This window comes from Lampris incognitus, chromosome 13, assembly GCF_029633865.1.
Source record: "Lampris incognitus isolate fLamInc1 chromosome 13, fLamInc1.hap2, whole genome shotgun sequence".
Classification (NCBI taxonomy): Eukaryota; Metazoa; Chordata; class Actinopteri; order Lampriformes; family Lampridae; genus Lampris; species Lampris incognitus.
Window position 1 is genome coordinate 33158366 of NC_079223.1, and position 26560 is coordinate 33184925.

Sequence of the window (26560 nt, forward strand, 5' to 3'; positions counted from 1 at the left end):
TAGTGATACAAGATCACAAAACCTCAGTCAGATGCAAATATGCAGGTTTTCTAATGACTACACTACACCTCCAACCAGACAGGGGAGGAGTAATTGGTCAAATCAGCTGGAAAGAAAAGCTGCATACACATGGGCCCCCTGTGGCACACGGTTGAATATGATGGCCCTACTCTTAAGTGTCATTGCTGTGTGGTGGGAAGTGGGTCTGGGGCAGCTGGAGGTGTCTCACTGGGACATGTTCCAGAGACACCATTATAACTCGCAGATGCAGCATCAAAGGCATCAGAGGCTCACAATGAACTTGAGGTTTCAGAGGCACCACCGTCTATACACTATTCCAGTCATTGCTCATAATCCCCTCTAGGGTTTCCATTAAAGCTGCAGCGTTAGCATGTGTACCACTGTGTGTGTATGTACATTGTTTGAAGGAGAGGGGGGGGGTTTGAGCATTTGTGTGTGTGTCATTGCATGTTGTCTCTGTGTGTGAATGTGTGCATGTGCATAATCATTTTAGCTTTGAGATTAGTTATATATAGTATTTCTGTATACAAGTGCTATTCATGGGCGTTACTGATGTGCAAGCATATGTCTAGGGATACCCATGATGCCTCTCTCTTTCTCTCTCGCCATCGATGTAATTGTGTGTGTGTGTGTGTGTGCGTGCATGTGTGTGTGCATGTGTGTGTTACAGGAAAACAGTGACTAATGTCTGCCCTCTTCTCTTCCGTAAGCTGATCTCTCCCTGAGGCAAACGAGAGGGCACCAGCCTTTTTTTTCTCTGCCCAGACGCTTTAGCGAGACTGCAAAGACAACAAACGGACCCCTTATTACCGCGCTGCAAGACTCAGTGTGAAATTGCACGAATGCAAACAATACACACAAACAGTCCTTCACACCCAGGACTAATGCTGGGGCCCTTTGAATCAAGGTTAACTAGATGTCCGCTAGCTAACGAGGAGCATTCAGGATAGATGACCCATACAGAGCACTACATAGCCGAGACTGGTAGTGCAGCATTAGTCTCTCCGAGTAAACACAGAAATAGTCCTAAGTGGAGAGGACATGGAGATAGCATTTGGCCTATTGCAGCATACTGGAAAAGCCGTGGCAATGACTCAATACAGGCATGCGTGGATGCTGCTCTCACTGCGTTTATCTTATGAGGGGGTACTGGAGCATCAGATAACCGTGATGAATTATTCAAATCTCTGTCATTTATAATCCTACATTTACAAGAGGTGATATTTCAAATCAAATGGCGATCTTTCTCCGTAGCACTTTTACCATGAAGGTTAATATCAGTGGTGGAATAGAAAGATAAAGATAATGGGCTTTCAGTGCTATTTAGGACAAACAGGATGGCACTTCATTTACCGCTGGGTACAAATATCTGAGGTGCAAACTGTAAAGTAAGCAAATTTTTTTTTAGAAAGTAATAAGTAAATGTATGTATAAATTTGGTGTCCTTTGTATATCAGAATTCTTGATTTCTATGTGGATACCAAGCTCTGAATGTCATTAAAGTCTTTGTAAATAAGAGGTAGTGAGACAGCTTTGCAGTAAAAAAACACAACCCCAAAAACATCCATACCCATGTATATAGGAGCCAGTATGCCAGGTAACATAACAAACTAACAAAAATATTGTTAATACTACCCATGCAGATAGGCTTTGTGTAAATACATCTGGTCACACTATTTACCACATTGCAAGTGACAAGTCCCCGTTGACACTTTGTCCTAAAGTGCTCGCTGCATTACCTTTGTGATGGGAAACACATCGGACAATAGCAGCTAGATCGGGTTTCAGTGACACGATGCATCACATATGTGTATATATATATATACACACACACACACACACACATCCATCCATTATCCGAACCGCTTATCCTGCTCTCAGGGTTGTGGGGATGCTGGAGCCTATCCCAGCAGTCATTGGGTTGCAGGTGGGGAGACACCCTGGACAGGCCACCAGACCATATATATATATAACTTTGTTAAAAGAAACACTCAATGGTAGGGAAAGTGCTCAACAAATAAGGAGCAAAATAATCCAATGAGACAAGTAAATTCTTCATGAGACAGTACAAGCCTGTTTCATGCCATAAGCAATCATCAGCTGTCAATAAAGCTACTCGAGGAAAGGACATAGCATTTACTGCCTGGACCGTTAACTGGACCGTTAGCGATCACGTGTTCTTGAATTTTTGTATGTTGCACCTCTCCCTTCCCCGCTGCACACTGTTCACGTGATGTGCATGACGAGGCAGTAAATGGTATACCCTTTCCTCCAGTAGCTTTATTGACAGTTGATGACTGCTTATGGCATGAACCTAGGCCAGCAGTTGCAGAGTTAGGTATAAGCACCTATTTTGTAGTTATAAATAAATCATGCCAATAGACAACCCCCCCCCCAAATTGGACCATTAGAAATCATGTTTTTGCATTTTTGAATGTTGCACCTCTCCCTTCCCCATTGGATGTTGTGCACGTGATGTGCATGGCGAGGAAGTAAATGGTATGGTATATATATATATATATATATATATATCCTGACCAGACTTTAAATTTTAAAGTAAATCTCAGGTGTGCAAACCAGTGAACAGTGTGCCAGGTTTCCTGTAGAAGAACAGCATTACAAACCATGCAGCGTGTTGCTAATCTTCCAAGTTAAAATTAGAACGGCCTGTGACTCTTTTTACAGGTGACATGCTCATAAGGTCTTATGAAAGAGATTTAGGGCATTATAAGGCACTGAGTTGGGGAATTAAAAAACGGGAACTCGTATACGTATGTAAAAAGACAAAGGTCAAATGACGATCGCAGCCTGTGTGTGCACAGAGCGCCATGTAGCTCCTTCACACTGCAAGAAGTGCTGGGGATTAGAAGTGACACTGAAGACAAGGGTGGTATACTTTAAACTAGACAGATGAAAGATCTACCCACTCTATTTTTAACCTAGAATCCTATTGAATATTCCTCTTGTGTCTCGCTCTCTTTTTTTCTTTTTCTTTTTTAATGAATTCGTTGAGCTGAAGCAGACTTGTGAATTAGGGTGAAAAATGGCGCATGGAAATGACTCTTTATTTAAAGATTAATATTCACACAAGTTTAGTGCCTGTGTGCGTGTGCGCATGTGTGCATGCGTGTGCGTGTATGTTTTGGGGGATCCCCAGATAGTGAGGTTTTTGCAATGCATTGAGTGGGTCAGTTTAAGTTTCGTCAGTGACATCAGTCTTCCTTGATGAGAGGACAGTTATTCTGGTGATGGTAAAATATATATATATATATATATATTATACACACACAAACATTACAAACACACATTATATACACACACATACATTATATATATATACACACACATAAATTATTTATATATATATATAATCCCGTGAGTCAAGATTATTTTGCTCCTTATTTGTTGTGCACTTTCCCTACCGTTGAGTGTTTCTTTAAACAAAGTTATATATATATTTTTTTTAGTTCATTTTTTGTTGCTTAAAACCGATTGGAAATGGGAACTTATGTTGTTTACTAAGCTATCCGCATGGCTTCATTGAAAACATTTTGGCTGGAGTTTTCGGACTTTTCGTTTTTTTCAGGTTGAACGCGCCCCCCACCACCATACCCCCCCAACCCCCCCACATTGGCTACACCCATGTTACCGGAGCGTAACACGGAGCTGTCAGATGTTGTGGCTGCGGCTGCATGCTGAGGTGTCGCCTTCTCTTGGATGCTCTCGCAGACTTCGCGTGGCCTCAAGTCTCACAGAGGAAGAGCCGCTGTCATTGGTCTCTCAATGACGGATCAGCAGCGGTTCCCTGGGGGAAGCTCGGTGGACTGACTGCAGCGGGTCCATCAATTTGTCCGCTCCGGTTTTTTTGGGTTTGGTTCTTCCTAAACCCGCTTGCTCCTCTACTTCCAGGGCGCCTCTGAGACCGTGCACTGCGCGAGGATCAGTCGTTGAGTCGCAGCATCTGAACAAAACCCATCGCGTGCACTCTGGGGTTTTGTGCCAACCTGTTCGAGTCCTGGGAGTTCCGCCTGTCGATCTATCTATCTATCTATCTATCTATCTATCTATCTATCTATCTATCTATCTATCTATCTATCTGTCAGTCAGTCTGTCCGTCACGCGGGAGGTTTCTTTTTGCAGCAAAGTTTAAGGCAGATCTCTTCTTTTAACATGAGCGACCTGGAGGAGGACTTTGCCAAGATCCTGCTGCTAAAGGAGGAGAGGATACGGGATTTGGAGAGGCGTCTGGGGGACAAGGAGGACGAGATTCAGGAGCTGAAGAGAAAATTGCACAAATGTCAGTCCGTTTTACCCAGCGCTCAACTAATCGGACCGAGGACCCGCCGGGCGCAGGGCATCTCCGCGGAGCCCCAGACGCACCAGGACCTGTCCACACAATCTTTTAGGAAGTATGCCAAGTCCGACTGGTAAGATGGCCGCAAGCCATGTTTGGATCTGTGTGATTTCACAATCTTTAACTGGGAATCAACCCGCATTCCGCCCCTCTAAAGGTGATCTAACGCGCGCGCGCGTGTGTGTGTGTGCGCGCGCGCGTGTGTCTGTGTGTGTACCCCACCTCAAACAGAGATGGCTCCGACTCGAACTGGGTCAAATAGGCTCCAGCGTCTGAATTGAGGCGTCCAGTCAGGAGGTTGTGTGTGTTAATAACGTCTTAATGTTTAGTAACTCGTCAATGGGAAATGTCCGGCCTTCATGTCAGAGCTGCACACTTCATCTTTCCGGTCACAACAAAGTCACACAACAGCTCTATGACAGCGCGTCCCTGTTTTCTTTCTCTCTGTTTTTTTCTTTTTTTGCAACCCAGTCTCGATAGAGATGCTCGCCATGAATGGGCAAGCACTTCCATTCTTGGGGCGAATGACGCAGCTTCAGAAAGAGCTCATAATTGATCGGATCCATCATGGCATTCCCACAGGACAGGGAGTGGAGGAAGTACCGGGCATTATTGGCTTTTAGTAGCTGGACGCTGAGCGCCCGAAGTGCACGTCTGAGGATATGTAATACCCCATTAGAAAACGTTTTGTTTGACCATATGCTTCTTTCAGGACCTTCCAGGTGCTCCTCTTTAGCTTCAGAAGACCGCTATGCCAGTTCATAACCCCTCACGGGCGTCTGTCACTAATTAGACAATTTTGAGAATTATGTTGCGCAAAATGGATTTTTAGACCTTCCTTTGCTGTATTTTGGTCTTACACCACAAGTGTGTGTGTGTGTGTGTGTGTGTGTGTGTGTGTGTGTGTGTGTGTGTGTGTGTGTGTGTGTGTGTGTGTGTCTGTCACACACTTCTTTACTCCACCTTTTCCTACATCCCTTACCTCCATCAGTCAGCTCCGCTCTGATCACATTCACAGCAGGGCAAAACGTCTTGTTATGCTGATGTTATGCGCGTGGAGGGGGGCAGAAGTGGCTCTCCCTGAATGAATTAAGGTGTGGTAGACGGTGTTGTGGTAATTCTGTTAAGATGGCGAGGCAGTTTCCCATCTTAATTTGCATTAACGAACAGTAGACAAGACAGATGCTATAATACCGTCATAACGCTTCACTACCGCTCAGTGTGCCGGTGGAAACTAACGGTGTGTGTGTGTGTGGGGGGGGGGGGCTCCCGGAAGTGCACCGTATGTTTTGCTGCATCCGGAAAGCGACTAGAGAAATCACGGGACACTGGAATTCATGAATGATCCACGGCGCCATTGAGAAAACGTGAGCCATGTGTTTCTTGTCTCGGATGCGCGTGCGCCTCCGTGGTACGCGTGTGTTGAGAGCGCGGGACAAGCCGCCAGAAACTAGTTGTGTTACGACCACATAATTAACCACAGAACAAGTCAAATTATTTCCATAATGACAGCACCGTTAGTGAACAGGCTGGCCAAATTCAATTGCGATACTGTGAGTACGCTGTGGTGATGAGATGTGCTTGTTTCAAATGCCCCAGTGGGCAGATAATTGTAGACACTCTCGAAATCAATCTGGAAACGTTAAAAAAATAGATAAAAGAAATCCATTTGCCATGACTGGATGAGATTAGAAAGTAGTGGCGGTGAAATTGCAAGAAAGAAAAAAAATGCCCTTCTGTCCGGGCATTTGTTCCAATTATGCAACGCACGAGGTGACGAAAATCCCTTACACCGCCTTGCTGGAGGTCACAGCCAGAACGGCGCTGATTATTCGTGATGGAGGTGGCACTGCTCCTTTCATCACTTTAATGAATGACTCATCTGAGTTGTGATCACTTGTCTAGAGGAGGGTGCCCGTCTGTGTCGTGCCCGCTGGGCCGTCGGGGGGGTCAGAGACGGTGTGACCCTCCCCCACCACCCCTTTCTCGTTCTCTCCTCCCACCCCATTAGTGTCAGAACGAACGTGGCACCAGTCGACAGCCCTCCCCGCTCTTCAGATTACCGCAGCATGGCGCAACGGATCCGGTTTCTATTGATCTGCATAGGAAAGGGCTGAGCTGGATGGTTAGAGAGGTGAAATTTGAAGCCTGTGTCTCGGGGCGCAAAGGTGCTTTGAAGGACAGTGGGAGGGCCTTAGGAGGACCAGGGGTTGAGGACACAGCTCAGAGGAAGGAAGCACTGGTGGAGAGAGTTGGGGTTTGCATCTTGATCCTGGCCCTCGATGCTATATGTTTTGATGATATGATGTATGTTTTTGGGGGTTTCTTTTTCTGAGTTTGGTTAGTGGGTTATTGTTTAATTCAAAACATAACATTATTGTTGCTTAAGCTTGACGTTGTGTCCTTCACTTGGCTGAGATAATCCAAATATTTAGCCTTCATGTTGAGCAGATGCAGAATTCTTCATAGTCAATGTGGCTTGCCAATATCATCCAAGATAGTGATCAATTGAGTGTTTACATTCACGCCTGAATGATTTTAAACAGTCCAATCTAAATACTGCTGATATTAGCAGTGCAAATTAGTGTCTTACTCAGTCTGGTTTGTGTCTATTCTGTGTACACTCTGCACATTTAGTTGCCACGCTGGGATGCTTTCGTTTGTTTAACGTCATCCATTGTTAGTGAGACCAGTTGTTGTATAACACATGTTGCCTACCTTTGAAATGTAGAGCTTTAATTTTATGAAAACCAGGCAAATAATGACTAGAACATGAGACCAGCATTGCATTATGGAGTGTTGCACCTGTTAATTAATTTACTTTGGGTTGAGAAAGTGCCGAGCAGGTGGTCTGTTGTGTTGATTGTTTATCATATTTAACCACTAGAGGGCGACTTTGATCTGCTTTCACCAAAACAGGGATTAGTCAAGAGCACAGTGCTGTGAGAAAATTCACCCAAAACTTACCTTGAAATTGCCACCTTTGCGTTTAGACCCACCGAAGCAGAGTCATTAATCTCAAAAAGCCGTCTTCGTCCTTACTTGTCGTCTGGTGACCTCTGGTCCTTGAAAGCCCAGCGCAGACTCGGTTGCTATTTTGACCTCTGCGTCCTGTTTGATCGTCCATAGCAGTGTATCTATCCATCGTCATCCAGTATCCTGGACTCGTACCGTGCATGTGAGGGCTGCACTTGTTCATTGGGCTTCAAGTGACTCAAGCTGGTGCTTGGAGCAAGGAGACACGCGGGATTACAACAGGCATGTGATGCTGTTGTTTGACAGGGGTGACCCCCTCACAGGTTAAACAGCTTTCAGATATATACCCCTCTGGTTACCTACTATACATTTGGTTGCTGGGATACTGGATATGTTAGTTAGCCAACTGAATAGATAAGGGGGGAAAACAGTTTCTGAGAGGGGAAAAAGAAAGGAATCTTTAAGCTAACCGAGCAGTACAAGCAGTTTGCTTCACTGGGATGGTTACACATGTTATGTCTATTGAGCAGAGAGGGTCTGTGTAGGCTGGCCCACAGCCGTTTGTTAAGCAAAGCATTTGCTCTCACGAGGGGGGAGGTTTTCAATTAGACCCTATCGGTTTCCCCCCCAATCAGTTCAGCATCCTTTGTATTTAAACATCTTTTTTAGTTTGCAAATGGAGACACAGCGCCAGTCTTGGCCAAACGACCAAAGTTCGTAACAAACAGGTCTGGGGGGAAAAAAGCCCCAACAAAAAAATGAATGACGGTGCCCTTGAACGCACCATGTGAATAAAATGCGCTGTTTGCTTTGCGTGGTTTCATTACCCCCCCCCCCCCATCCCATCTATTTCTAACTCTCCTATGTGACCACAATACCCTTAGGCAAATTGTGGAGATTTGATAGCCTTTTTTCTTCTTCTTCGTCTTCTTCGTCTTCTTCTTCTTCTTGCGCAGTGAGGGTTTCCGTCCATTATCGTTAATGTGCTCTCACTAGACTGCATTGTACCACGGATTCCTGTAGGCGCCCTTCTCGCCTCGCGCTCTCTCCGGGTCGCAGCCTGACGCACACGGGAAGGACGGGCCACTGTCACTCCGCCGAGAGAGAGAGGGAGGGAGGGAGAGAGAGAGCGAGGGAGAGAGAGAGAGAGCGAGGGAAAGAGAGAGAGAGAGAGAGCAGACAAACTTTACATTTCTTTGTTTCCCTGGCTGAAGCGCATTCTCGGCTCACCTCGGTACCCGCCTCCTCCGTTCAACACACACATGACTCCCAACAGTCCCCGGTAACGTGGGAGTCGCGAGGCGTTCCGGCTCCATGAAGGGGAGGCTGAGATTCTCTTAAATCTGTTCATGCCGGATAAAGTTGCCTGGCAGAAAGGCAGAGGAGGGAGGATCAAGACCCGACCGTATAGCTTCGGCTAAAGTTTAAAGTTTTTTTTAACATATATATATATATATATATATATATATATATAATTTATTTATTAATTTATTTTTGGGGTGGGGTGGGGGTGGGGAGGGAAGTCTCCAGAAATGGGCACCTTGCGCGACCTCCAGTACGCGCTCCAGGAGAAGATCGAGGAGCTGCGCCAGCGAGACGCGCTCATCGACGAGCTGGAACTGGAGCTGGACCAGAAGGACGAGCTGATCCAGAGGCTGCAGAATGAGCTGGATAAATACCGCTCCGTTATCAAACCGGCCACCCAACAGGTCCACAAGCAGAGCGAGTTGCAGGAGCAGCAGAGGACGAAGAGGCAGGCAATCTCGGCCGAGCCCACCGCCTTCGACATCCAGGACCTTAGCCATGTCACCCTGCCTTTCTACCCCAAAAGCACAGAGTAGGTGTACAAAAATTAGCAAATGCGGCTTCATGACTTGTGTGTTTTTTTAAATGTATTTTGTTTCCGTTTTTGTCGTTAATTCCTGTGAATGAGCTTGTTACTGCGTATCCCGCCACACGTGTTCTGTGGGTGGTGCTTAGTGTGATGCAGCAGGTTGAACACCTGTAGCACTTTACAGCATGCTCTCCAGCTACAGTGTATTTCATAAGAAGTGTGTTGGATTTACACGCCCCCCCCCCCACACACACACACACACACACACACACACACACACACACACACACACACACACACAATGGACGAAATTAATTCTAGTAATAGCATTTGTAATATTAACTTCACCTGGACTTGCACTGACTGACAGGAACTTGTTAGCTGCTCTGTGTAATGTACCAGTACCCAGCCAGTTTATTCAAACTATTCAAACTGTGATAAGGAGCAGTCTTAACAGGCCTTCAGTGCCGTGTTTATGCTGTGATTTGTCTGCAGCTGGTGCACTTAGTCTCTCAGTTCAATTCAGTTCAATTTGCCAAAGCACTGTCAGAATATTGATGGTCATAGAGTTAGGGTATAGCCAAAACACTGTTGGACTGACACATTCAAATACGAAAATATCCAACAACCCAGGAAGAAGAAAAAATAGCAGCTTTCTCTCTCTCTCTCTCTCTCTCTCTCTCTCTCTCTCTCTCTCTCTCTCTCTCTCTCTCTCTCTCTCTCTCTCTCTCTCTCTCTCTCTCTCTCTCTCTCTCTCTCTCTCTCTCTCTCTCTCTCTCTCTCTCTCGCCTGTCCCCTTATCCTGCTACCCCCTTCCCTTCTTCTCCCCCCCCCTTTTATCTTAAACAAACATAGCTGCCTGGCCAAACATGGTGTGCAATGTGAGGTCACACATCCCGCCGGACCAAGGCACTGAAAAGCCCCGTCCGGTGGTTGAACTTCAAGGTTTTTGGTACGAGGTGTTGTTATCACTCAATTACACACACGTCTGGATAAGTATACCCATACACAAGCTCAAATGCATGTCCGTCACCGTGACAGGCCTCGTTAATTATAAGGAGTGTGTGATGCAAAACCGAACTCTTTGGTCAGATTTTCAGGTTTCATCCCAGGCGAGCCTCTTTCAACATGTGCCTGTCATGAATCAGTGTAAAACAACATGACAAAGAAGCCCCTTGGGAATACACTTTGCAGACCCGCCTGTTGTGTGTCAGATATAAATGCTATCGTTTTCTTGATGGGCAAATAAATAAGACTTTGAGCATATCGCTGAGCAAGATTTGGGAGATTGGAGGTTGGCCAGAGAACAATTAAGCAGGTTCATTTGTTTCAAAAGGAAGACTCCTGTACCTTCTAGCTGTCTGTACTGGGTTGCAGCATCACAAAGCCCTTTGCCTGTATTTCTTTTTTTTCCACTGTGGAAAATAAACGTGTAACTCGGGCCACAGCATAACGGTCCAGGCTGGCTGCAAATGTCGGGTGAGGACCCAACAAGAAGCCACCTATATAGCTAAAATGACCACTAGTCATCATGATACCTCTCCTCATCCTGGCCTTTTACATGTCCATTTCTGTCAGAAGAGCTGCAGAAGTGGCCTACTGCTGCATGTTGGCAGAGACCTGCTCATCATTAGGTTTGTGAGGAACACATGCATCTCCTAAATGTCAACTCTTATGGAACTGAATTAAAATTGTCGTTTTTCCCATTATCGAAATCTGACATTTCACGATGCCACGTGGATAGTTTGGTGGGGTCCCTGCATCCTGAAGCAATTTCTGCTTTGCAAAACAATGGCATCTGCCAATTACAGAGAGAAAGGGAGGAGGGGGTTGAAATTTTTGCTGGATGCATCATTATTGAAGGGCTTAAAGAAAATTATTAGGATTAGAAATGTAGGACTACTATCTCTTACCAGTAGGTACTTCTCTCAAACTCTTCTTCTTCTTCTTTTTTTTTTTGGTTTCCCCCTCATTTATCTCCCTGATTGTACTTAGCCAATTACCCCACTCTTCCAAGCCATCCCGGTCGCTGTTTCACCCCCTCCACTGATCCGGGGAGGGCTGCAGACTACCACATGTCTCCTCCGATACATGTGGAGTCGCCAGCCACTTCTTTTCACCTGACAGTGAGGAGTTTCACCAGGGAGACGTAGCGCGTGGGAGGATCACGCTATTCCCCCCAGTTCCCCCTCCCCTCCGAACAGGCACCCCGACCAACCAGAGGAGGCGCTAGTGCAGCCACCAGGACACATACCCATATCCAGCTTCCCACCCGCAGACACGGCCAATTGTGTCTGTAGGGACGCCCGACCAAGCTGGAGGTAACACAGGGGTTTGAACCGGCGATCCACGTGTTGGTAGGCAATGGAATAGACCGCCACGACACTCTCAAACTCTTCTCGATTAAGCGAAACGAGTGTCCATCAAGTTATCCAAGCTGTACTCCCAAACCCCTCCTTATCAGTTTTACTTGTCTCTCTGTGAGAGGAGTACATTTTGTTCATTGCTATCTGTAGACAAAAAAACATGAACATAAAAAAAGAAAAGAAAATTGAATATAGAAGAAGAAATTCTCTATTTCCGTGAAAATATTTGGGTGTTTGCCTTTTGGTACCACTTTTTAGAAGTGAGGGGACCAGAGAAGAGCGGGGTGTTTATTCGGCCGACTTCAAATCAGTTTATGCGCTCGAGCAACTTTCACAACACAATTCTACGTTTCCCTCTGTGTGATGGCGGGAGCGAGGTTATCGTTTCATCCACTCATTTAGAAGATATCCGAGTCCTCAGCTTGTAAGTCCTGTCGCTTTTACCCTTTTTTCTTTTCTTTTTTTTTTTGCACTGTAGGGAGATAGTGTGTGTGCTCCATTTTGGTTTTATTTTACAAAGTCACCGTCTGTGTCAATTTTACAAGGGGCATGGAATGTTCCTCACACAAACACACACACACACACACACACACACACACACACACACACACACACACACACACACACACACATACGCGTGCACACACACACGCACACGCACACACACACACATATAGTACACTCTTTCTCCGTCTCGCTGTCTCTCTCTCTCCCCTGTTTCCTTTCTCTTGGCCTCTCCCACTTTTTTATGCCACCCCTCTTCTTTTTTGCCTCTAAAAGAGCATATTTTTTCCTTTTAAGGAAGCCTGAACTTGCTCAGTTCCCAAACTTCACTTCAAGGGAAGTATATCCTCTCTTAAAATGGAGAGGAAGGCCGATCTTCCTGTAAACGGCTGGTTCTGGGGCTGAGGACGAGACGTTGTCAAACCCCGTCATCAGAGGCCCTCTGCAGAAGGGGCCCCTGACTCGGATTAACAGCTAAGCTCAGGGGGCCTCGCTTTGTTCCCGGGTGTGTACCTGACAGAGGTGGGGTCTCTGTTAAGAAGGGGGGATGACTGGAGGTCAGTGTTTCCGAAAGCACATTTCAGAGCTGTGCTACAGCACTCTGAGTTGGGGTAATACTGTATGTAACACTAAGCATTTCCTGTAGTGTCATCATAAGGGTGGAGGCAATAGATGTTCATTCTGGAAGATTACCCAGCTGCACATCAAAAACATACTGACTTGTTTTGAAAAGTCCAATTGGCAGAGAGGGCTTTCATATCCCGCTTGCACGGTCACCACTTAAAAGGGGAGGCGCACAAAGAGGAGTAGGCTTTTAAAGATACAGGCAACACTTCGAACCATTACCTTTTCTGTTCCCTGGGCGCTTTGAGGGGCAGAACGTGCTTCCTCTTTAATTTTTATGAATTGGGGCATAAACGCCTCCCTCTTTGAAGAATAAGGGACTGCTTGATGGATTAACCTCGATACATGTTATTAGCCTCATTCATCAGTACTGCTCCCTGTCCAAACCAGCCACATGACACGCAGACACGCTGAATGATCTTCCCCTCCAGTACAGGATCTTCGTCACTCACGTCTCCTCTCACGTCTCTTACACATGCTTTTTGTCTGAGAGGATGGCTTAATGGTTACTGTGATGCTCTCTCTCCTTGTGGATACGGGCCTATGTGCAGCTGTCACTAACATATGGCGCTCTCTCGCCATCACCTTTGCATATCATCTACTGAATGGCCATTGCTTTGACACTCGCTTTCGCCTCCTTTTAAATCTTATTGAATCAAAACTTTGCCCATGCTGGGTCTTGCATACCATGTTGCACGTAAGCCCCTAATGATTTATTTGTAAGTATTTCAGTAATGTTCCCTCTCGTCTGATTTCTCGAGTATTACATTTTAATCAGTCTTAAAAGGTTCACAGTAAAAGGTAATAACTTCCTTGCATGTTGTACATGGGTGTACTCATGTGTACACCTATTAGTATTTTGATAACTTTGAGGTGCAATAAGCTCAGAATCAATGCCATTCTCCATATTATTACTATTATTATTATTGTTATTATTACATCATTATCATATCCTTTCTGCTTCCGGTGTGGGAAGATTGCAGCGTGAATTCACATTTACAGCGGCCTCACCCAGTACCGTCCATGTAGGGTCTTTGTCCATGTCTGTGTCTAAGTTTGTGTCTTCATTTGATGGCTGGGAGAGCTGGCGCTGGATTGGCAGGGAGAGCTTGGTCTGCTACGTCCTGTGGGCCCAGGGACCACGGCCCTGCCTGGAGCTGTGCCCGAAGACGTAACACCGAGGGCGGTCTGACAGGACGCGGAAGCAGGACAGGCTAAGCTAACTGCTAGCCCATGCAGACCGGCAGTTCCAATAGTCATCCTGGCTGGCATTTGTTCTCTTGGAGAGTGATTTTTTAGTTTGTATATATGTGTTAGTTTGGATATAAGTGTTCTTGAAGTTCTTGTAGTTTTTGGATATGTGTTTTTGTCTTTGTGTTGCACTGCTGTGGGCAGGGAGAAATGACATTTCGTGTTCCTGATTCCTGATCATTAGAAATTCATTGCTGACTATGCTTACCTGTGGACTGTTATTATGACCATACATCATTTTGGCATTGCAATGTGTCATTGAATGAAACTAATCCGCTTCTGTCAGACATGGATTTCATCATTTATTGACTAGTACATGCAAGGTCAAATAAGAGATCTCATCTATGAAATGTACGCTGTTTTGTTCTTCAAGGTAGGGGAGACTCTCAATTCCCCTCGAAATAGCTCATATCAGTGTGGTCTAGAGAACTGGGCCTGATTTGAAGGAAGAAGAAGAGAAGGGTTTCAAACCTTGATGTCTCTGAAATGGGAACATCTTTTGTAAATGGGTGCTTTTCAATCTGAGTGAAGGCTGTGACAGACAGGTCCACTGAACAGATGGATAAACAATGTTTGTCATATTCACCCTCAGTTTGACCTCAGCCATGACTGCTATAGGACTTGTTCCTTGGCTTACGCACGGTTTCCTTGCTCATGTTTTGTTTCCTTTAATGCTGTCTGGACCATTCATCATCCTTTCTGATAAAGGGACTCTTAACAACACTTAAAAAATTGTGTTCTCGTGGGTCATTTCTTGGTTTTTGTTTTTGTAATGGTCTTACCTTGTGCTGTCCTTTCCCTAGGTCCAAGAACCTGATCAAGGAGGCCATCTTAGACAATGACTTCATGAAGAACTTGGAGCTGTCCCAGATCCAGGAGATTGTGGACTGCATGTACCCTGTAGAGTATGGGAAGGATAGCTGCATCATTAAGGAGGGGGATGTGGGCTCGTTGGTCTATGTCATGGAAGGTAAAGCTTTGTTAACATTTACTAGCATCTGTCCTTTGAAAAACATACATTTACTGAGATCAATTAACTTACTGTCGAATGATATAGATATGTAAACTGTTAATGTGGGTGACACATGTTAGGCCCTACAAGAACATTATCGACTTTGTTAGAGAATGTGGCACATGTAAGGTATGTAAATGTACAGAGCCATATCTGGAAAAAAACATCAAAAGCACTGATATCATGTCGATGGTAAAGGAATGAAAAGGAATAATTGATGCTTTTCTGCAGGGTGACTGAGCACCATGAAACTAACTCTCTGTGACTGCTAATGATTTGCTTGTATCCCAGTGGTTCATTGTGAGAGACACTGTGGCTTCTGTTTTTTTTCCAGTAGGAATTATTTACAATTCCTGGACAATGAGGCTGCTCTTCTGATGCCTGGTTTATATTTTCTTGTACGAGTGGAGGAGGTACTGAGTGTGCACGGGATTGATGATAGCAAATTAAACCAAATGTCTTGACGAGGTTGGAAAGGTTCTTTAAATCGAGTATGAAATAACATTTCTTAAAATGTTTTGCCACAAGTGACATTGAAAAATGCCCTGGCCAATGAAACATTTTAGAGATCCTCAGTGGTCTAGTAGACTTCCAGGATTCTCGAGTGAACTGGCTCTGGATTGTACCATAAAGCAGTGAAAGCACACAGAATAAATCTATTTTTAATTAAATATACAATTTTTGCGGCTTTTGGCTGCTTTTAGGATAAAGGGGTGAACATGGGAATAGCCAGACCACAGTTGAGGTAAAATTCTGCTGATGTTGTGTATTGCCCTCTCCTCCCTTATTTGCTACATCTGATTTGTTGTTATGCAATGTGCTTTAAGATATAAAAAAAATCTAAAGCAATAGTTACATGCATGGGTTGGTAGCTTGTGATATCAAGAGCCTGAAAAAAAGTTTCCGGCATGTTTGGCCATTTGCGAGAAGGTTGTGAGTGTACTTATGTTGCTGTTCTGATGCCAGTAGGGGAGGCTATACTGTGCTGGAAAACTGATGTGTCCCGTCACATTGGCTCGTTGCTGAAAAACTCCATCAGTGTCACTCTTCATTGCAGAAGGGACAAAAAGCAGAAGCTGAAATCAACACTCAAGGATGAAATGACAAGTGACTCGGAAAGCGAGGAGTATGTTTTAGACTAACTGTGCCCTTCTAGCGCAGGAAAATCGTTTAAAAACAGTTGATGTATATAGGCCATCGATCCCATTTCTTTAAAGGTAGAATGAATAGGATTTTCCCTAAAAAAATCAATGTATAGACTCATAAAAATAATCCCACTCAATCACAGAAAGTTGAATCAGTTCATCTGGACACAACATTTATTGAGAGTGTAGCGACCCTGTACTGTTGGGAGTCGTCTCCTGGATCGCCACCTTGCCGTGATGGAGAAGCTTGCATGTACTAATGATCCCAAGAGCTATGCCATCTGGAACTTGGCTCCTGGTAGGGTCACTCAAGGCAGATAGGTCAAGGGGGATGTTCCAGACTAAGCGCGACCCAACAAAGACCTCAACAGTGGAACTGGTGGAAGATGTCTTCAGGTCACCCAGAACAGCAGTGAAGGCAGATGAAGGCTGCAACAGAGGGTGTGCCCTAATCATCTTGGTTCTCTATGCCATTGGACTATGGCCAACCCCTGCCAAGGACTGTGGTGGATGCAGGCGCATTAGCCTCTCCACGTAAAAAACTGTCATGCGCTGGCGTCCTCCCATTATGCAGCTCCATGGTTGGCCTCTATGCGCACCTGAAGACAGAGAAGGACCCAGAAAGAGGACAGCCATACTCGACCTCGAGCGACCAATGATGATGATGTTGAGAGGACTGATTAGTGGAGTCGGTCTATCAAGCCCCTGCTCTCTGCCAATCATGGGAATGCATGTTATGTCGGTCAGTGTGCCTGCCTGTGGTTGGTGGAGCAGAGGGGGGGCTGGCCTGCTGGTTACTGTTTTGTTTTCGTTGTTTTGCTTGAGTGGGGAGAGATGACCAGTGACTTGTTCCTGGCAGTTTGTACAGTGTGGCTGTGGCCAACAACAGCCAAGAATAAAGACGTCGTTGTACGTTTTGTAAGTGTGATCTTTATAGCAGTAAATGCTACAAAAGAAACGTTTCATCCCTCGTCTTAGTGACCTCTTCAGTCTCAACTGACTGCAGGTATCCCCACTCTTATAAACAATACAGTGGCATAACAACCGAACCAGCAATTGGTTTCATATGCAAATTGCCATGACCATTAACTAGAGTTATGTGTACTATACACAGAGGATTGGGGAATAGATCAAGAGCATAAGCATGCATCCAAGAGGATGCTACGACAATGGTGGACACAGTGCCAAAAAGATGCAAATATAGCAAGGCAAAACACCAAACGGACAAAGCTTGTTCCAAAACGAGAGAGAATCTGAGGTTGGCTTTCACCCGCTGGCGAGCACTGAAGGACAGGATGGAAATGAAGAGCAATGCGGCGTTAGCCTGAACACTGGTATGTGTTCTGGCTACTGTGGTCAGGGGGCGTGCGCTTCTGGCGTTGTTGAGCCAGGGAGGAGGAGCCAAACCGCAACTGACAAATCCTACTCATTGTACTTTTACGGATGCTCATAGCGTGCTCAGCCTCCGTGACGTCAGAGAGTTTACACAAATGATCCTGGGGGATAATTGCAGGGTGTGTTCCAATTATTGGGGCATCACACTGTTCAGCCTCCTTGGGAAAGTCTAGTCTAGGGTGCTGGAAAGGAGGCTCTGACCAACTGTCGAACCTCGAATTCAGGAGGAACAATGCGGATTCCACCCTGGCTGTAAAACAACAGACCAACTCTTTACCCTTGCGGAAGTGCTGAGGGCGGCATGGGAGTTTGACCAGCCAGTCTACATGTGTTTTGTGGACTTGGATAAGGCTTACGACTGTGTACCCCTGGGCACTCTGTGGTGGGGTATTGTGGGAGTATGGGGTACCGGGGCAGTTGCTACAAGCCATCCGGTCCTTGTATAACCAAAATGAGAGCTGTGTCTGCATTCTCGGCACAAAATCAAACATGTTTTCGGTGGGTGTTGGACTCCACCAAGGTTGTCAGTAGGCAAAAAAAGGGTGGTTTGTCGCCAAGTCTGAGCACCGGAGAAGGAGAGATACACCTGGCGAGGATCTGCACTCTCCTGAGTGCACTCCTCTAGTAATTGGGGATGTGGCATTGTTCAAAATTAACTAATCACATTCAAACTCATGTTAAATAGTAGTTAGTACAACAGTAATACAACTGCCATTAATTAAAGTGACTCTGGTTAACCACAAATGAAGTGCACAGGAGAGCCACACATATCAATAGCTCCGATTACGACGGGCGCGGCCAAACATCGGTACACAAAAGAGCCACTCATATCTATGGCTCTGTTAGCGACGGGCGTTGGTAAACATCGGGACACAAAGAGCCATGGACATCTATAGCTCTGATAATGACTCCAGGAGGATAAATTCTGAGTCTCATCACCAGCCAGTCAGACTAGCTTGGTCTCGTCAGAAAGGCACGAACTGAGGAAGCCTCTTGGATGAGAGGCGAAACGTCTTCACGGATATATACCAAGTCCAGTTGCACTTGATTCAACTCCTTTGGATAATGAAGTGCAGTTGTTCCTGTAGGATTTTCCTGACATCTTTTTGGTTGCATCCAAATGCAAAAGCCATGGTCCACAAAGAGCGGACAAAGTATGAACAGGATCTCATTGTTGAAAGGTATCAATTAGGAGAGGGGTACAAAATAATTTCCAGGCATTAGATAGACCATGGAACACAGTGAAGAGAATCATCAACAAGTGGAGAAAATATTGCACAACAGGGACATTATTAAGACCAAGACGTTTCTCCAAAATTGATGAGAAGACAAGAAGAAAACTGGTCAGGGAGACTGCCAAGAGGCCTTTGGCAACATTAAAAGAGCTGCAGGAATTTCTGCAAAGTACTGGTTGCTCCCTACATGTGACAACAATCTCCTGTATTCTTCATATGTCTGGGTTATGGGGTAGCCCCCCCCCCACAAAGAAAAACACCCAAGCCCAGCTAAATTTTGCAAAAACATACACCTGGCCTTCCAAAACTGTGGAAAATATGTTATCATCTGACAAGACTAAGGCTGAACTTGTTGGCCATCATTCCAAAAGGTATGTTTGGCACAAAAACAACACAGCACATCAAAAGAACAACACATCCACAGTGCAGCATGGTGATGGCAGCATCAGGCTTTGGGACTGCTTTTCTTCAGCTGGAACTGGGCTTCAGTCAAGGTAGAGGTAATCATGAATAGCTCCAAATACCAGTCAATTTTTGGTGCAAGACCTTGAGGCGTCTGCTAGACAGCTGAAGAGGAATTTTGACTTTCAGCATGACAACGACCCAAAGCATACATCCAAATCAACAAAGGAATGGCTTCACCAAAATAAAATAAACATTTTGGAGTGGCACGGCCAGTGCCCAGACCTGAATCCAATAGAGAATCTGTGAGGTGACCTGAAGAGGGCTGTGCACAGGAGATTCCCTTGCAATTTGACAGATCTAGAATGTTTTTGCAAAGAAGAATGGGAAAAATATTGCCAAGTCAAGATGTGCCAAGCTAATGCTCTTATCTGAGTGCTTTCATAAAATCAAAAGGTGCCTCAGCAAAGTATTAGTTTAGGGGTGTGCACACTTGTGCAACCAGGTTATTGTAAGCTTTTTTATTGTTTTTGTTTTCTTCCGAAAAAGTTTGTTTTTTGTTTTTTTTAACTTGAATTTTATAGGTTGCCATTTCACATTAAAGGTTGGAAAAGTTCCAACATGATTTATCTTGGTTTCGTTTTTTCCCATCACAAAAACCTGCTATTTTAACAGGGTTGTGTAGACTTTTTATATACACTGTATCTTCACCATGTGCCTAAAGTGCTCCAGTGGCCAACACTAAGACGCTGTGGCTGTTATTGAGAGGAAGGAGGGCCGATCATTTATGTTTAAGAAACGTGTACTTGCAGTGTTTTTGATTAAGAGCATTCCTCATCAATGTAACGCCACGGGGTTAATCAAAAAAGGTTGCCAGCAAAACATGTCTCCTAAATTGCACTGTCTTGTTGAGAGAGAGAGAGAGAGCGAGAGAGCGAGCAGTGTCTTCATCTTGATGAATGACGGATGGACACTGACATTTATATTTCAGTTTGTAGATTACTCTAGATCGATTAATGCTCCTACTTTTTCCACATAGGCCACTGACTGATTATTGGGTTTGCAAGACATTTCCTGGATGGCCTGTTGCATCAAACAGTGCTATAACAGATTGGTCAGAAAGTATGGCTGAGTTCACATTGACCTCTGTTAATGTAGGGGAGTAAATCTGAAACAACCATTCCTGCTTCGCAACACGCTCACACATGTAAGATTTCTCTGAGCTGAGAGCTCTGTAGAGAGAGCCAAGCCAGAGTCTCAGTTTGAGAAACTGCGGGAGTGGTTTGACAATTCTATGACCTTACTAGGTTAAACATTAGAATTACTACCAGAATCAGAAACTATTTTCTTAACAGTGAAAGTTTTTACACAAACACATAAAAGGAATTTGTGTTGTTACTTTACCCCCATGAAATAGAGTGACCATAGCGTAAAACTATGTTGAATATCACAGAATATTTAACAATATCCATGTTTAGTGGGTAATAGGGTAAAGCGACTCAGATTATGTTTTTTCTACATAATTCATAAAAAGCAAAACAAACGGGTCCCCAAATAGGAAAAATCTGCAGTATTTCTACGATACACCATTCTTTCTCACATATTAAATGTTTGTCATGGGTCAGGTAGGACTCAAATGCAGAATCACAAACCAGAGGCAAACGTAAGTAAAGAGTAGTAACTTTACTGAAGGGATGAGGCCGTTCATACAGCAGTTCATTCCAAAGTCCAAAACCAAAAGTCAGTCCAAGAAGGCAGAGGAACATAATCATGAGGTAGCAATACAAGGTCACTTACAGACATGAGTCAAAACCAGGCAGAACTGAACAGACCAGACGGGCGGGATATGAAAACTGGCAGGAGCACAACTGACAATCTGGCAAACAACAGGCAACAGGTGTGTGGCAGATCTGGCGGGCTGATGGTTGATAGGCCGATGAGTGGTGCAGAAGGCGTGCAGGTGGGTATGGCGGGAGTTTTGGAGGGAATAATTGGCAGGAGATGACTGTTGAGCAGACAGGAGGGTGTGACGGTATAATGCTGTGCAGAGACAAAGAGCTGGGTGAGAGAGCTAGGAGGAACAAGAGGCTCTGGCTGAGTCCACGATAATGTTGCGCTGGTAAGAAGTGAGCTTGGGGTTTTCAAAGATAGTTTAAATTACATGATTAAATGCTCACTGGACAAATCATACTTACTGTGTTGTCAGTGCAAGTTGAGTGTAAACGGTTGACTATGAAGTGATGAAAGTATGTGCTGGATATGTCAACGTCCATTGTGGTGTAGAATGGCAATAAGACAGTTATTAATGATCTCCACTGCCCAGAGGACTCAATGAAGCTCGTGTAGACCTCAGCCAGAATTGCCATTGGCAGGTCAAACTACTTCAGCTGCTTTGGGAGGTACCCTACATGACCAAAAGTATGTGGACACCTGAACATCACACACATATGTGCATGTTGAACATCTCATCCCAAAACACATGGGCATGGCTCTGCTCCTTTGGAAAAGCTTTCCACTAGATTTTGGAAGATGGCTGCAGGGATTCAGTTGATTTGTTCCCATACAACTACAAGAGCATTAGTGAGGTTGGGCACTGATGTTGGGGAGAAGGCCTGGCTCACAATCAGGGTTCCAGTTCATCCCAAAGTTGTTGAGGTCAGGGCTCTGTGTAGACCAGTTAAGTTCTTCTCTACCAAACTCAGAAAACCATGTCTTTATGGGCCTCATTTTGTGCTTGGGGGCATTATCATGGTGAAACAGAAAAGGGCCTTCCCCAAACTGTTGCCACCAAGTTGGAAACACAGTTCTGTAGAATATTATTGCATGCTGTAGCATTGAGATTTCCATTCACTGTAGCTAAGGGGCCTAGCCCAAACCTTGAAAAACAACCCTAGACCATTATTCCTCCTTCACCAAATCTTGCAGTTGGCATTGTGCATTCAGGCAGGTAGCATTCTCCTGGCATCCACCAAAAGCAGATTGGTCCATCACACTGCCATACAGTGAAGCATGATTCATCACTCCAGAGAATGTGTTTTCACCACTCCAGAGTCCAATGGTGGTGTGCTTTACGCCGCTCCAGTTGATGCTTGGCATTGTACATGGTGATCTTAGGCTTGTGTGCAGCTGCTCAGCCATGGAAACTCATTTCATGAAGCTCCAGACAAACAGTTCTTGTGCCGATGTTGCTTCCAGAGGCAATTTGGACTTGGGAGTGAGTGTTGCAACTGAGAACAGATGATTTTTTATGTTCCATGTGCTTCAGCACTTGGAGGGTCCCATTCTGTAGTCTTGTATGGGCTACTGTTTTGTGGCTGAAATGTTATATCTCCAAGACGTTTCCACATCTCAGTAACAGCATTTACAGTTGACCCAGGCAGATCTAGCAGGGCAGAAATTTGACCAACTGATTAGAAAAGTGGGATCCTATGACACTGTCACATTGAAAGTCACCGAGCTCTTCAGTACAACCCATTTTACTGCCAATGTTTGTCTATGGAGACTGCATAGCTGTATGCTTGATTTTATGCACCTGTTAGCAATGGGTGTGGCTGAACTAGCCGAACCCACTAATTAGAAGCAGTGTTCATACTTTTGACCATGTAGTGTACATCCCTTGCTGGCTCCATTGTTGTTGTTTTTTTTTGTGTTTTATTTTTGTTTTTTTAGATGCCAAGCTCCTTTTTAGAAGGGAATATGAGCAGACTCTTTTAATGGCTACAAAATTTGGGAAGATGACTTCATAACATTTACCTACATGCCATCAAAGACAATGGTCTCAGTAGCATGGTCTCAGTAAAGTCAGTTATTTGTTTTTCCCTAAATCACAGTTACAGTGCCTTGCAAAAGTATTGAAGAACCCCCTTGACAGTCATCACTAATTTTTGGATTATAAAAGATACTCACACATCTGTTCCTGAATAATATTTTTGTGACCCCCCCCCATCAGCTCTAACAGCATGTTCCCAAAGCTAAAATAAATTAAGTTTTGCCGACTTTTTATTAATAGATTAAAAACTAAAATATAGTGCTAGCATAAGTATTCAACCCCTTGTGCTCTGAAAGCTCCAAGTTTACACAAATGACAAATTATTCCTAAAACAAACTCAGGTAAACACAATTGAACATAATTAGTGTGCACCTGTACCACATTAAAGTAATGGTCTTGTTTATGGGTATAAAAAACACTCATGTGTAAAGTGCATTAGCTAAAATCAATTTCCACAAGGAACACTGGGAATTGTGTGCTTAAATATATACTTCATCTTTCTCAGGGATACTGGACTGATGGGAAGGATATAATATAAGGACTGAGACAGTTACACTCCCACCAATTACTGATTTATGATAACCTTTATGCAAATATTTGAATAAATCTAGTAATTTGGTTTTGGTGGCCCACCATGGCTGCTGACAACCATGCCTTCATTGCTGCCTGTTCCATATATGCCCAAGGAAAGGCCTCTCACCAGCCACCCACTGGCCTGCTCTGCCCCTTGCTGGTCCCAGTTTGCCCATGGTCCCACATAGGCCTCGTTTTCATTTCTGGACTCCCGCTTTCACAAGGTAATAGTTATACTCATGGTGGACAGCTTTCTTGAAGCTGTACCCTACCCTTTGTGGCTCTCCCTAAGCTTCCCACAGCCCTGGAAACAGCTGACTTCCGGGCAAACCATGTCTTCAGCCTCCATGGAATCCCCACAGACATTGTCTCTGACCAGCATCCCCAGTTTATTGCAAGTCAGGAAGGCCTTCTACCAAGCCCTCAGAGCTATGGTAAGTCTGTCTTCTGGTTATCACCCTCAGACTAATGATCAAATGGAACGAGTCAACCAGGGCCTGGGAGTGGCGCTTTGCTGTTTTGCCTACAAGAGCCCGGCCTCCTGGAGCACTCACCTAACCTGCATCGAGTATGAGTCCAAGTCCCAGTCAAGCGCAGCCTCCTGTTGCTGTTTTAATGTGCCATGGTTTTTCAACACCTCTGTTCCCAGCCCAGGAGGAGGAAATCTCAGTTCCCTCTGTCCAGGCCCACCTTTGTAATTGTCGTACGGTTTGTAAGGATGCCTGTGCCACCCTGCTCCACTCCGCTCACCACAAGCGATGCATTGCTGACCGTCGTCGGGCACCAGCCACCAAATACCAACCAGGTCAAAAGGTTTGGCTTTCCTGTAAGGATATACCTTTACAACCTGTTTCTTAGAAGCTCACAGCCCGTTACATTGGTCCCTTTGAGACTGAGTCTTATCAACCCCACTGCTGTTAGACTCAAACTGCCTCCTCACATGAAGATTCATCCACATTTCATGTCTCTCAGCTGAAACCTTTCTCTACTAGCCCATTGTCTCCTCCAGCTGTGGCTCCTCTGCCCCCCGCACTATTGAAGACCATCCGGCCTACATCATCCAGCAGTTGCTGGATGTGCATTACAGGGGCTGAGGCTACCAGTATTTAGTGGACTGGGAAGGACATGGACTGGAGGAGCGCAGCTGGGTTCCTCGCCGGTACATCCTGGTCCGGGACTTTCATCAGGAGCACCCAGACAAGCTCGGCGGTATGCCTAGAGATGGCCATTTGGGGGGGGGGGGGTACTGTTACTGGTAACCTGAACTGTACATGAAATCTGCCTGCCTCCTGCTTGTCTGTTTGACCACCTATCATACTGATTCCCTGTTTTTCTGACCTCTGTCTGTCTTTGTTCATTAAACCAAGTGTTTCCGTTTGGGTCCTCCCTGAGTCCATAACAGAGCTATTATAATTCTTAAATGTTGTGCATATGACTCAGATTTTACATCTAAATTGGATACTAAATTTAAGGATTGGACAGCTAAAGGAATAACAGTTCCATGTGATGCAATGAAAGAAGGAACACTGCTCAGTTGTGAAATGCTTAAAGAGAAATACTTATTACAAAAACAAGACTTTTATCGGTATCTGCAGATGCAGCATTATGTTAATATGAAAGTGAGAAAAATGTAACTGAGGCAAGTACAGGTTTTATAGACTTGTTTAGAAAAGCATATAATTCAGATACTGGTGGTAGAATTATTTCATGCATGTACAAGTGTCTGTCAAATCTTAAAAACGCATTCAACTTCACATATTAAAACAAAATAGGGTAAGGAAGGGGGTTAATTATATCTGAGGAAGAATAGGCAACAATATGGAGGTATTGATGGAAGTGTACCAGCTCACAGATATGGAAGGAGTTTTGTTGGAAAAGCTCGATAAGGTATTTTATTACACCCTCTCAGAAATCCCACTATGAAAGTAACCCCCCCTTTGCTAGATAAACTGTGGAAACCGAAATGCAAATCATTACCATGTTTTCTGGAATTGACCCATCAACAAATACTATTGGGAGAGGGGTACACAATGCCCTACAAGATATTTTAAATATGAAGTGCCCCTAGAGAGTAAGACCATATATTTTGGGTATATACCTCAAGAATGGTGGAAAAGATAAATATTTAATGAATATACTGCTGGTGGCTGGCAAAAACACTCTTACCAGGAAATGGTTATCACAGGAGAAGCCAAATGCATGGATGGAAATTACGATGGACATTTACAACATGGAGACAAAAACAGCACTTATTAGTCATAAATTGGAACAATTTGCTTCACACTGGGAAAACGTAACACCCTATTGGCCTGATTTTGTTTTCACAAATCACTCCCTAATTGTACATAGTTTGTGTGTGTGTGTATGTGTGTGTGTGTGTGTGTGTGTGTGTGTGTGTGTGTGTGTGTGTGTGTGTGTGTGTGTGTGTGTGTGTGTGTGTGTGTCCAACATCAATTAGAGATGGCTCAGACTCGAACCGGAGCAAATAGTCTACAGGATCTTTTGCTGTTGCTGGTCATTTTAAAGCTGCATACTTTTACTTCTTTCATTCACATCATACATGATGTTATATTACGTCTGATTGTGATGGGCAGGCCGGGGCTCGCTTTGACCATCATGCATTGGGGCCTGGCGCTGACTTGTTACGGTGCTGGTGGGGTGGGATGTGAAAAGACCAATGGAGAGAGAAAGGGGTTAGTTTAATTGGCACAGGCGTATATATGCGAGTGGTTGGATTGTTTGAGGCGTGGGCTTTGTTCCCAAACTTAGTTTATCAAAACTTAAAATGCAGTGTTGGGACAGCTGCACAGCAATGCCATGCAGTTATCAAAACTGGAGGAGACAAAAGCATGGAGCAGTTCCTGTAATCTTCTCATTGGAATAAAAACAAAACCAAAAAAAGCCTAGCCCTGGCCATGTTTCTAAGGTGAGCTGTATTGCTGTGATGATGCAAGAAGAGCAGACATCTTTATCGGCTTTGGGGCAACGGCATCTGAAATTAAAAGAGCAAAAATAGTTTTTAGCTGCCTTTGGGATTAAATGAACGATTCACCTCTTTTTAGATTGTTTGACTTTGTTATATTATCAGATGTTATTGCT

The 26560-nt window shown here is 44.6% G+C and overlaps 1 protein-coding gene across 6 annotated transcripts in view; it reads left to right on the forward strand.

The window, feature by feature from the left end:
- Positions 1-4191: 4191 nt before the first annotated feature.
- The window catches only part of LOC130122649 (cGMP-dependent protein kinase 1), a 137056-nt gene continuing 114687 nt past the window's right edge, over positions 4192-26560 (forward strand). For 5 of the 6 annotated variants that reach the window (XR_008811254.1, XR_008811252.1, XR_008811253.1 and 2 more), the window contains exons 1-2: positions 8514-9188; positions 14734-14900. Coding sequence is in view for 2 of the 6 variants with exons in the window: in XM_056291604.1 (XP_056147579.1) it covers positions 8884-9188; positions 14734-14900 (472 nt within the window). In the remaining 4 variants the exon portion in view is untranslated. Of the gene's footprint in view, positions 4449-8513; positions 9189-14733; positions 14901-26560 lie in introns of those variants that run through there. The other variant, XM_056291605.1, reaches the window with a different exon arrangement.